Here is a 13,513-nt window from a genome sequence, read left to right as displayed (position 1 = left end):
TTGACCAGTATTTTGTTTTAAGGATAGATGTTTGCTGCTCTGTTTGAAAAAAACAACCTTTTTTAAACACTGTTATAGATAAAAGTTTATATAAAACGGAACTTAAAAGGCAGAAATTGTTATAGGTTCGTGTCCTTGTTTTCGAGATATTAGCCGTTAAAAATTTGGTGGGAAATGATTTTATCTAGCTTTCATACAGTCATATAAAATTTAATTTAGCTCATTTTTCCTCTAAAAATCAATGGAAAAAATTACAAGGATTTTGTATGATTTCAAAGTAAATGACTTGTTAAACTACATAATTGAAAAGAAAGTAGGGGTTGGTGGGCAAAAGTTTTATGAGCAATGCATGTATAAAACTAGAAGATTCTGAATATCATACAAAAGGTTAAGGTAAAAAAAAAAAAGTTTTTAGCCAACATTCTAAATCAATTTAATTAAAAAAAGATGAGAAAATTACTTCATAATGTCTTTGTCTAACAGGATGTTGTTGGCTTCTCTTAATGAAGCTGGAGTCGAAGCTGGCTATATACTGCGTGGCGTGCAAGAGCAGACCTTACAAATAGAAGTGATACTGGGCGCATTAATTCCTCTCCTATATCTGCCATGCAACCTGTTTTTAGATTAAACCAGGGTTATGATTATACCATCAAAATTCCATGTATGTAAATAGTTGATTAACTCTGAATCTATCCCTGCAATACTGTTCTTAAAAAACAAAGTGACAAAATATAAATTATTCCAAGGTAAGTTAAAATAAGGGGAGTCTATAAAACTTGACCAAATCAAACGGAACAAATGGAAAATAGCTGTCATATTCCTGACTTGGAACAGACAATTTTTTAACACAATTGTGGGTTAAACCTGGTTTTATAGCTAGTTTAACCTCCCACTTGTATGACAGTTGTTTATAATTCCATTATACTGAGAACATTGGTTGAGCAACCCAAACAGACATAATTGGTAACCATGACAACAATTGGGATACAGCAGCAATAAATTGTGTAAACATACGTCACAGACATACATACACATCTGATTTGAAAATTAAAACAAATTTACAAATAAATAAAATCAGAAAAAGACGCCAACAAAAAGCAGGTTTTTCGTATTTGATAGTACATACAGTATTGTAAAATTTCATTATATACTTTCCCAATAGTTAGGATCAAACAGCCAAATCTCTGTAAATATACATTGCAAATATACAAACAAAAATTACTCAAAATCCAAACAGACATAATAAATAAATGAGAAATACACAAAATGTAGACGCCAACAAAAAAAGGTTTTTATAGTTATAGTATAAACAGTATAGTAAATCATTATTTCATACCAGGATTGGGGCAAAGTACATTGCAATTTAATACATTACATTACAATTACTTGGACAAAACCAGCATTATATTACAACTACATGTTGGTTTTTTTTTGGAAAATAAAGCTTTACATTACAAATACTTTACTAAAGTAATGCATTCATTATATTACAAAATAGATTTTATAAATTTTATTATCAAAAGAAACATTTGTACAACATTTTATACTGAAATCTTGGTAACTATCAAATAGGTATTTTAGAAATCCTTTCATTACCCAAACATACCAAATGTCAACAGTCAAACAAATGTGATCAGCTTCATAAAGGTTATCATACAATTTTTGACGTACATCGTTGGTCTTAGTCTGTATCATTTACATGAGAGATGTTTCTGGCTTTGAATTTTGAAATTTTGGGTTAAGATTTTCTATAAAGTTCTTAAAGTTTTGACTTGCAACTGTTAGAGTACATCACTTCTAGCAATATACTCGGAAAGTGAATATGTAGCTTTGTTTTGCTTTGGATCATTTAACTGATATTTTTGAATACTAGATGGTTTTAAAAAAGTTGCCATGGTTGATTGTTCTTCTGGGTCAGGCTTTTTATATTTCGAAGTATTCATCTCTGTGTTTTCTCAAAAAAGAAATAACAGAAATGTTGTAAGGAATTTATTCTACCGTTATTTATTCATAATATTGTTTACTTATTCTCAGTGTAATTTAATTACTTTAAAATCATAAATTCACTTGTCAAAAGAAAGGAATGAATTGCTAAATAAACTAATTAGTTGTTTTTGACAGATGTCACTTATCAATCATTCAACTTCTTTCTTTAATCTTTCAATACCTATGTATATGTTTTTCAATGACTATAATGGTATATGAAAATGTCTGCAAATAAAAAACAATATTATTTTTGTATGTTTATAAAATAGTTCTGTTTTAATTATTAGTATAAATGTTTTAGTATTAAGGTTAGATGAAGAAAATCATTAGTTTTACAGTTCAAATTTACATTTTTTGTTTATCATTTAACTAGACTTAATAAGACATTGTTTTTAGTTTTCCTATTTTCTTAAATGAAAGTATAACAGTAGGTTCTTATTATCCCTGAAATTTGTAGCAATTTATAGCACTATCAAACAAGAAGTAATGCTATGTTATGCCATGTAATACATAAATTACATGCATTTTTGCCAATGTAATGCTAAAATTTGGACATTACACATAACATGCATTACAGGGCGTTTCAATATAAATAAGCATTACCCCACACCTCGATAAAGTACAGATTTAGTTATATATAGTACCGGTTGCAATCAAATCTAAATTACTTTGTTTGCAGCTAAAAAAAAAACAAACACACGGACCTACCTCATTTTTTCCAATAGCTTTGATTTATTTTACAATTTAGATTGATGGAGACTGATAATATCCATATGCATTTTTAAATACCGAGCTGGTTGACTATTATTGAATATATGTGTCACAGGTGACCACGGATATGTTCCTATTGTCGTAACGACAATTGTTTCCTCTGATCCTCGATTGTGACATCACTGATTGAACATGTCATCGACTTTGTACTTGTATAAGCAACACGACGGGTGCCACATGTGAAGCAGGAAATGCTTATCCTTAGGGAGCACCTGGGTTCAACCCCGGGTTTTGTGGTGGGGTTCGTGTTGCTTAGTCTTTAGTTGTCTTTGAAGTGTTTAGTGAACTTTTTCGTACTCTTTGCAATAGCGTTGTCAGTTTTTCTTCGAGTTTTTAATGTTCATTTTGTATCATCCACGTGTTTAATGTGATTTTAATAAAAAAAAAATACATCAATGTTAAGATTAGAAATTTCATCAATGAAATATTTTTTCCGACATATTGTATTCTAAAATTTAAAAACATTTCTAGCATTGATCATACAATAACAACTTGAAAATATATCAGTGAAGGCAAATGTCATCTTCTCAGATATGTTTTTTTAAATATCTATATATTAAAATTCATTCGAGGGAATAATTTTGTTTTCAAAGGTTTCCTTTCTAATAAAATTGAATTCACATCAGTTAAGGCTATAAGAATATGTGTGTTGAACTTTGTGCATAGGAGTTTGTCAGATATAAGGAAACCTGGGAATGAATTGGGCTAAAAGCTGGGAAAGAGGGGGGGGGGGGGGGAGTTAAAAAAAAAGATATATGCTGGAAAAGATTTGTTATCTCAATATAGACACATTAGTCATATATTAATCTGGATTTACCTTTATCAGATACACTCAAAGCCGCATATTTGAAAACAAGAATGTATCAGATCCAAATAATTTTTACAGTTTTTTTTATTATGTTGTGCTGTTCCACAACGGTCCAAGATCAGCTTATGGTTGAGCGCTTTGTCTTCGTTGTATTCTATATGAGTCTGTCAAAACTCACATCACATTACTGAAAGACTACCTTATAAACAGAACACGGATTTGAAAGGGCTACAAATTTGAGTTTTATGATGTCACAGACACAGATATGTGCAATGGACACAGATTTGAGGACAGACATATATTTGACTCGTAAAAGTATATTAATTGTATGATTTTTTAACTATAAAAAAGTTTTAAAAAAAAGGTGCAAATTATCATAACAAACTAACTTTTTTCATTGTACCAATGTATATCGCAATCTGTTGCTAATTGTCTTTGAATTTCTTTTCTCACCAACCACACTATTTCATTTCTTAAATTATGCTTTTAAATAATTGAACTTTCGTATTATTCACTTTAGTTGCTGACGACGATGGTGATATAGTGAGATGTCGTTGGGCTAGAAATACTGCTTACGATGAATGCAGCGACGTTTGTGATACTTTTAGCGGATCACATCTAGATGAGGTGATATATTTATGAGAAAAAAAAACTGATTAACTTTGTTTTAGTGTATATGAATGATGGTGTTGTAGCACATTTTACATGAAGCGTGGAAGTGCTTTTTGCTTAAGGTAGTATGGGATTATAAACGAACAGTTTAAGAAATGTTTGTTATAAATCCTGTCAGTACTGAAGTACGGACTATTGAGCTGATGATACCCTCGAGGACTGATAGTATACCAGCGGCGGTATCGACCCATTGCTGTAAAAGAGAGGCGAAAGACACCAAAGGGACTTTCAAATTCATAAGTCGAAAACAAACTGACAACGCCATTGTTAAAAAAGAAAAAGACAAACAACAGTACACAAAACACAACATATAAAACTAAAGACTGAGCATCACGAACCTCACCAAAAACCGGGATGATCTCATGTGCTCTAGAAGGTAAGCAGATCCTGCTCCACATGTGGCACCCGTCGTGTTGCTCATGTTAGTACAAACCCGGTAATAAGTCTAAATCGGTAGGTCACATTCGGGGGAAAGGGAACGGGGTTGTAGTTACGACATTTGGAACATATCCGCTATAATCTGTGAAACGGATATTCCGTAACGGTAAATAAACTCGTCATGGCGTCCGTAAAATTTACGAAGGAATGAGTTCAACTTCACCACTTGGTACTCTTGGTTTAATAGCTTCCTTGTGTGCAGCAACCCTCTATCTAGGAAATCATGAAAGGAAATACAAGTCCAGGAAAATCGTATCAACTGGGAGATATATTCTCCGTATGCAGACGTATGTAAAAAATGAAAATAACACTTTATAAAATTTGCATTCGTCCTAGCGCTTATCTGGATTTACCTTCACCAGGAACGATCATAGCCTAATATTTGAAAACATAATAAGCTTGGATTATAAAAACAGTTAATTTTGATTTTATAAATTGTAGACTGAATGTGTTTTAAAGTACAACGCAACTGGCTTGACTGGTTGGTATGCAGTATCTTTACAAATAGAAGATTTTCTCTCACCAATGGACACCATTCCTCTTAGCAGTGTCCCTCTAAAATTTTTAGTTATCGTAACTAACTCTTCAGAGAATTGTACGTCGAGACCAGTGCTCCCACCTAATATAATCACAGATGGTTCAGTACATCATATTCTTGTCAACAATATCTTTAATGTTTCAATTTATGCCAGAAGTGGTGCTGAAACACTTTGGTAAGGAAACATTTTTATCTCAAGGGTGTGTAAAAGCAAACAATTTCACTTTTCACTTAACAATTTCAAATGAGTTAACCATACGTATGTTAATTACACTTTATGTAGGAACCAGTAATTTTATTACAAACTTTAATTGCTGTTTCATTCTTTTAAAATATTGCGTGACTATAGACATCAGCTGTTAGTAGCTGTGAATTATAAATAATTCTAAAAACCAGAATTTGAAAATGAAAATAACACTTTATAAATGTTGTAAAAAGTAAAATCACAAAAATACTGAACTCCGGGGAAAATTAAAAAAGGAAAGTCATCAAACGAATGGATAACAACTGTCATATTCCTGACTTGGTACAGGCATTTTCTTATGTAGAAAATGGTGGATTGAACCTGGTTTTATAGCTAGCTAAACCTCTCACTTGTATGACAGTCGCATCAAATTCCATTATATTGACAACGATGCGTGAACAAAACAAACAGACACAATAGGTAAAAATGTCAAAAATAGGGGTATAGCAGTCAACATTGTGTTATCATCTTAATCACTATAAAAACAACAAAAAAGTGTTGCTTTCTTTTTTTATGCGTCAAAAGCATTTTTCTTGGTTTATCAAAGCCAAAAACTTTATAATGTACTAGTACCGAAACACGTGAATAGCTATATGACCAGTAAGATCATTGAAATGTTTGTTAAGAAGCCAATTTGTGACCATGAAAGAAAAAATGTCAAACAAACATTATTGTTACATGTCCTTAAATCCATTCTTGTTTTACATTCCATTGTCTTTGGAGTACGTTTTTATATTATCTCTTTTAGACAAAATAAAAAAAAAAACAGTATGACACAAGTATTTATATAAAATAATATGAAAGGATAGTAAACGGGAAAATATTGATCACTCTTTTTATATCATTATCGTTATATAAGGAATTTGAAGTTCGGTAATCTGTCTGTTTTGGATTCACCCCTGATTTATCGAATTTTAAGCGTTATCATGGTTATAGTTTTATCTTTGAGAGGTATATTTCTTCACTGTTTTTTTTTTTTTTTTTTTTTTTTTGTTCTCAACATTTTGATCATAGCTGATGGGTCGGCATTGCACATAATTTTTATGCTAAATGTTAGTTTTATTGTTATGTTTACTCTTTTTAATTTAGATATATATATGTGTGATGAATATGCACATGCCAGGCATACATATGTTAACATATAACAGAAATCACTGTTAATCATTAAATATATATTATTTGATTTATAGATACACAGAAACTGAATCATGTTACATCTATATATATATATATATATATTGTCAGATATTTACTTCTTTGCAGGGTAACACCAATTAATACTGTTTCGCCTTTAGGAATGATAAAATCTGAACTGTATCAACATGACATGTCAGGAAGAGAATGATGTGTTGTCTTAACCTGGATACCAGCTCTCATCCAAACTGGTAGTCACGTGTTTTGTTTTACAGCCGTTGATAACATTGGGTATGAATGATATTTCAGTTGTCAGTTCTTATTTTATTAGTGAAATTATCTGAAAGGACCAACACTATTCTGTAGTGACAAAATGTTACAAAACAAGAACATCTTTTCTATAATTCCTTTATCCTACGTTACATTCATTTTATACAATTAAAGTGAGTATAAATGCAATAAAGTATTTAGGTAGGACGTTAAGCAAACAACAACAAACCAATAGTTTATTTCAAATAATTTGCTTATGAAATTGTTTACAATTAATATTGACACTTCTTTCTGACTTAATATTCTTAACGTAATTCGTTCGAATTCAATATAACTTTTTCGCCTAAAATCAACATAAATATATATATATATATATATATATATACATATACTAATAACGATGTAAGAACACCTTAGTTATGTTCTCCTTGTCTTTCAGGCAAACATCTGACCAAGTATGCGGGACACTTGTAGTTCATGGTAAGAACAATTGTGTTAAACTTTTCACAAGTAATAATATAAAACAAAATTCTACATAATACATATATGATATTTTTATCACGAAAAGTATTTATGTCTAATGTGATCAGCGTAATAGATGTATATCAAAGCTGAGGATACCAAATACAGAAACCACCCTATGACTAAATATCTGAGTGCATGAACACTTATGTCAGGACACACCTTGCTCGGTTTTTTGGAGGCGAATAAGTAACAAGGAGAAAGATTCCAATCAAAATGTCATTTATTGAAAACGACGATCAAAATTATTTACAACAACAGGGGAGATAATCTTACAAAGGTAACATTTAAATGCCCCTGATTTAACTCCCCAGAAAAAAAGTCAGCCTACAAAAAGGTGGCGTACAGAAAAGGCCACTTACAAAAGGTGGCGTATAAAAAAAAGGCCACTTACAAAAAGTAGCATATCATAAAAAGCCATTAACAACATAATGCAAAAATCATAAACATTAAAATCACAAAACCCACATCATCTTTAAATGTACAAGGTGTCAAGTTATTGGGGTAGGGGGTGGGATCAAAAATTGTCCAGAGAAAATTTGCGATCTTTCTTGTCGCAGATAAATTTTTACGTCAGAATATATCTGTTATCTGATTGGTTGGTTAAAATACAGATTAAATAATTATGCCATTTACACTCAGTTCAAATTGACTGTTTAATTTAAATAGAAGTTGTCCACATAGACATAAATGAATTTATAAAATAAATTAGATTTTGTTGTTTTTTCATTATATATTGTCTTTTTGCAACATACAGATATTGTATTTTAAATTGATACTAGTATTTGTTAAATTGAGTGCATGAATGCACATTTTTTTGAACAGATAACCAAATCAAGTTTAAACTCAAAACATTTTTTATAAATAGGGAAGTAGGAGTCGATTTTGTTTTACCAAAAAATCTTATTTTCATAGCAACGATAATGTCATAGCAAAACTTTGTCGTACACTTCAAACCGAATAATCAGCAAATAAAAATTTAAAACAAATAAAATTCAGAACGAATTTCATCTTTTTTATATAGCCGGTGCAACATTACCATCATCAACAATAACCAGCACATCAAATCAACCTAAACAGGATGACCCATTGACAACTAAAATACCTAATGGAGTAAGCAAAGGGGTAATAGCAGGCCTTGCATTCGGTGGATAAGCATTTTTTGGAGTTACGGCGTTTGTCATAGCGCGTTGTTTATGTTGTTGCAAGTCAGCACAAGTATGGGTCAGTAGTAAAAAACCTGAGAGGTCAAATATAAATACCAATGTTAATGCCGACAACTTCTACTGTTTAGATTACAAGGATGAATACGTCAGTGCAATACCAGCAAAGTCGCATGCTTTCTCTAATATTATATATTAAATAGAGAACAAAGACAAAAGACACGAGAAAAAGGCGACAAATAATTATGAAAATGTATTCGACTCAATGTATATATTGTCAAACACATTGAATAAAATTAATTATGATTAATATTCTGTTCGATGCCATATACATCTTATTTTTGAAAGAATAAAAAAGTCTTATCTAATAACAAAAAAAATACTCTTATTTGAATAAGGATTTCCGTCTGCAATCAATTAATGTATCAGTCATATTGTACAGTGAAATATTCACGTTTTCTCATTCTTAACAACTTCATTATTGATATACATCGTATATACACCAATAAAATTGAGAATGGAAATGGAGAATGTGTCAAAGAGACAACAACCCGACCATAGAGCAGACAACAGCCGAAGGCCACCAATGGGTCTTCAATGCAGCGAGAAACTCCCGCACCCGGAGGCGTCCATCAGCTGGCCCCAAAACAAATATGCATACTAGTTCAGTGATAATGGACGTCATACTAAACTCCAAATTATACACAAGAAACTAAAATTAAAAATGATACAAGACTAACAAAGGCCAGAGGCTCCTAACTTGGGACAGGCGCAAAAATGCGGCGGGGTTAAACATGTTTTTGGAGATCTCAACCCTCCCCCTATACCTCTAGCAAATGTAGAAAAAACAAACGTACAACAGTACGCACATTAAAACTCAGTTCAAGAGAAGTCCGAGTCCGATGTCAGAATAGGAAACAAAAGAAAATAAACAAAATGACATACATACATTATTGATATACACCGTACGGTGACCTATAGTAGTGGATTTCTGTGTCATTTGGTCTCTTATGGAGAGTTGTCTCATTGGCAATCATACCACATCTTCTTTTTTTTTTTATATGTGAGTAAAAAATGTAATTCTATGTTTATTCAATTGATCTATAGCTGCTAACTTCTACGCCGCATGGTCTCTAGTGCTAAATTGTCTTGTTGGCAATCATACCACATCCTATTTATTTTTATATCAAATCCTGTCACCCATGAAACACTGACCAGTTGGTGGATAATATCATATTGGTTTTTAATGTTTTGATTTTTTTTTTTAACATTTTATCATGAAATACAGTGATCTTTTGTCTTTTTATCCTTTTCATAAATACATGAAAAAGGCTGATTTAGCTTCAAAAGACGACGAAATGAAATGAATAGAGATATTGGTGTACGGCATGATACAACTACCAAAACGACACATAAAAACCAACAAAACGTTTCAACATACGGCCGTCAACATAAGACATGCAATATGGATAGCTCTAAATATTCCAGAAATTCAACTAAGACTATTGAAAAACCGTCACAAACACGCATTCCTCTATAGTACAAAAACCATTGCATATAATTAAGAAAACCACAGACGAAGTCCATGATTTGGGACAAGCACATGAACATGAAACGGGATAAATTATACATGTAATTTTCGTAGGTCTGTTAAACAGTTTAGGCATATTTAGTGTATGGAAAGTGTAAAAAAAACTGCTGTTCGATGTATGCTCACCCATAAAATGGTTACTTTGCGTTCTTTGTGAAACTATACAACGGTCTACAATTATTTTAACGCGGTTATAATTTTTCAATCAACGAAAAGAGTTATCCTTCGCTGTGTGCAATTCGATTATTTTAGTTTTACTTGTTTTTGTCTCATTGTATGCTACTACTTTTTTTCTTTGATTTTGAAAATACCATCAATCATGGCTTATACAATATGATTATTTCAAAAGTTAAATGGAGCCTCTGCTACTTATTTTTTACCCGAAGTAAACAATTAGATATAGTGCTATTACGTTCTTTTGTTTAAAAATTGCAAAATTTACATTAATTTCCAATTGGTATTTCAGAATTTTCCTACTCACCCTGACAATTGTATTGGTTCATTGATATAGTAAAACTGATTGAATTAAGTAATGTTTAATGTCCAGCAGCAAATGTTACATGTATATTTAAAAATGTGTCTATATCATATAAATATGAAACGTACAACACATACAAAGATACGCAGAGCCATGGTTTTAGTAACCTAGTTCACAATACTAATGTATTACTAGACAAATATTAAGCTTTATTTTGTATTTGTCACAAACTTATTGTGTAGAGTCTATATGGCAAACAATATTTGAATCTCCCAAGACATAGTTTCAGAATGAATTAAAGCCATACTGAATACAAATGCTTAAAAAGAGTTAGATATCAAGAGGAATAATTGTTAATCACGTCAGCTACTTATCAAAGTCTAAAACAGTTTGACAGCTGGATATTCGTCTAAGATAATAATCTTGGGAACTGAAGGCGCTTCCAAATAAATGTTTACCTAACATGTTATAAATAAAAGCAACATAACTAGCTGGGCCATGAACACAACTATCAAGATGAAAAGTTTAAGCAAACTGAGGATGCATAAAGTCCATATGTTTTTCTATTTCATTCCCATAAAAAAAATGAAACATCATTTTGTAATAAATAATGATATTGTACAAAATGTAAATGAGACTGTTCGGAATATTTAGTTGGGTAGACCTTAACTTGTACCTCACGCTTCAATAAGACTAAGAATTTAAAATGTGAGTAGCATGCAACGCCTACAGCAACCAAACAATACAGAAAGACAAAAAAAATCATCTTATAGACTAGTATAAATTGCCTGTGATGATAAACAGCAAAGAATTGGTCAATATCCAGTTAAAATGCAAATGTTTACGGACAGTTGTAAGCGAAAACTTTCATATGCTTTTGAACATATGTAAAAGATGCTGTAGGAAACTAATATTAGAGGAGCCAATCGAATATAATATGAATAAATATGTTAGCAAATCTCGATGTCGTCAAAAAATGTAATACTTTTATTTTAACTTTTGTGTCAAAATAACTTGTCTTTCAGTCTATACGTGATAAATATGCAAAACGCTCAGTTTAGCCCAGATACCCCAATGTCGTTGTTTAAATAGTTTTTTCCAACACTGAATTTTGAGTTGATTACTGATCTAATAGTGTCTTAAAAGTTATTAAAACACTGGCTATACTCATATAGTTTAACTCTTGCTAGCGTGTTTGGTATGTACATGTACACTTGATTATCAATGATGATTGTGTGCTTCAATATGCTGTTGGGTTGCTGTCGTGTACCAACCATTATCTTTTAACATACCCGTGGAGAATATTGAAATGCAACCGTCATGTCATAGATATAAAAATCGGATCATGGAATTTTATGATCAACGGTTTCGTTTAGCTTTAATATACTGATCATTTCCCGTTTACATTGGATACATCCGAATCTACAAAGATCCATATTTTTTTTTCATTTAAATGTATATAGTATGATTTCATGAAAATCTTTTTAATTCTCAAAATATTTTTGAAATATCATATCAGTTTATTATTTTGTTATTCATAAATGAAGAAATAATAAATAATTGAACATTAGAATTACTATAAGCTAATTGACTATTTGAAAGCGATAATTGTTAAAACAAAACATGAAAACTTCCAATTGGTGACAATACAGAATGTCAAGTTGTGAGTAGAAACACCTTTTGTTGTACGTACTTAGTACTTCCAATAATTAGAACAGTTCCTTTATAGTATTGTTTCAAAATATAATGTTCAATTGTGATATCTTATTGCGCAAAAATACAAAATGTCAGATATTAATTATAATTTGTTTCTATTTTATTTTGACAAAAGTCAGACAAGACCAAGCACCAATGTCCATAGTTTTCCACGGCTTTACTGCTAGGATATCACCGTAATTAAAATATCGCACCGCATCTACTGTACCACTGTGATCATATGTATCTTTACCGTCATGCTCAGCTGTGTATCCATAAGCTAAAAAGTACGAATCATCATATATTGCAAAGAATCCATGGTCTGTTTTACTTCTTATTGATGCCGATATAAAATATAAACCACTTATTTTAACGGTGAACTTTCCATTGCTTTTAACGCTTGACATATCAACATTATAACTAGATGTAACAGTGGTAAATGGTATTGGATGACCTGCTGATATGGTTGATCCATCATCTTTACTAACGCAAGCAGTAAAACCAACTGAAAAAATGGCAAACATTTAGCTAGTTATATTTAGTATTTTCCTTATTTACACAAACAATGTTTTCTTGTTTATTCCGGAATTACCAATAAAAAAACTTCATGGTATGAAATCGTTTAGTATAAATTAGGGCATGTGTTTGTATTACTAAAGTGATTTGTTGTATAATGTACATGTACTTTGATTGCTTTGTTAACGGACGTTCATCTAAAAATCGAAAGCTAAACTTAAATACACTAGAAATTACTTTTTTTCAAATTGAGAAACTCAATTTATATAAAAAAAATTACCTGCATAGTTAAATAAAATTCTTCGAAGGTTTAGTAAACATCACTATGATTAATTTGGTATGTCAGTTTTGAAATACAAAACAAGTTATTAATCAAAAATCTTCATTTTTAACGGGCAATAACTGTTTAACTGGTCATCCAATTGTATCAGATTGGCTTTTTTGTACATGATGTATGGCTGATAGTTTTTTCTGTTTACAGTTTATACCTCATTTAATGACAATAACTTCTTACGGAGTCACTCATTTTGTTATCTGTGATAAACATTTGTTTCAAATTTTTAAGATAATAGATAAATGCTTGAAACTTATCTAAAATCACCATTTAAGGGTTATAACTCCATAAGGTGTCATTCAATGGTTTTTGATTTTCTTGCATTTTTGTGGACCTTTTATCGCTTAAAATTT

At 31.0% G+C, this 13,513-nt stretch overlaps 1 protein-coding gene across 4 annotated transcripts in view; it reads right to left on the bottom strand.

Moving 5' to 3' along the window:
* Positions 1-12,114: 12,114 nt before the first annotated feature.
* The window catches only part of LOC127702642 (uncharacterized), a 48,344-nt gene continuing 46,945 nt past the window's right edge, over positions 12,115-13,513 (bottom strand). For all 4 annotated transcript variants that reach the window (XM_052206944.1, XM_052206951.1, XM_052206935.1 and 1 more), the window contains one exon: positions 12,115-12,815. In XM_052206944.1, the coding sequence (XP_052062904.1) occupies positions 12,427-12,815 (389 nt within the window). In that variant the 3' untranslated portion in view covers positions 12,115-12,426. The remainder of the gene's footprint in view (positions 12,816-13,513) is intronic.

This window comes from Mytilus californianus, unplaced genomic scaffold (genome assembly GCF_021869535.1).
Source record: "Mytilus californianus isolate M0D057914Y unplaced genomic scaffold, xbMytCali1.0.p SCAF_1, whole genome shotgun sequence".
NCBI lineage: Eukaryota > Metazoa > Mollusca > Bivalvia > Mytilida > Mytilidae > Mytilus > Mytilus californianus.
The sequence above is the reverse complement of the archived record's forward strand: the minus strand, read 5'-3'. Positions and strand labels throughout refer to the sequence as shown.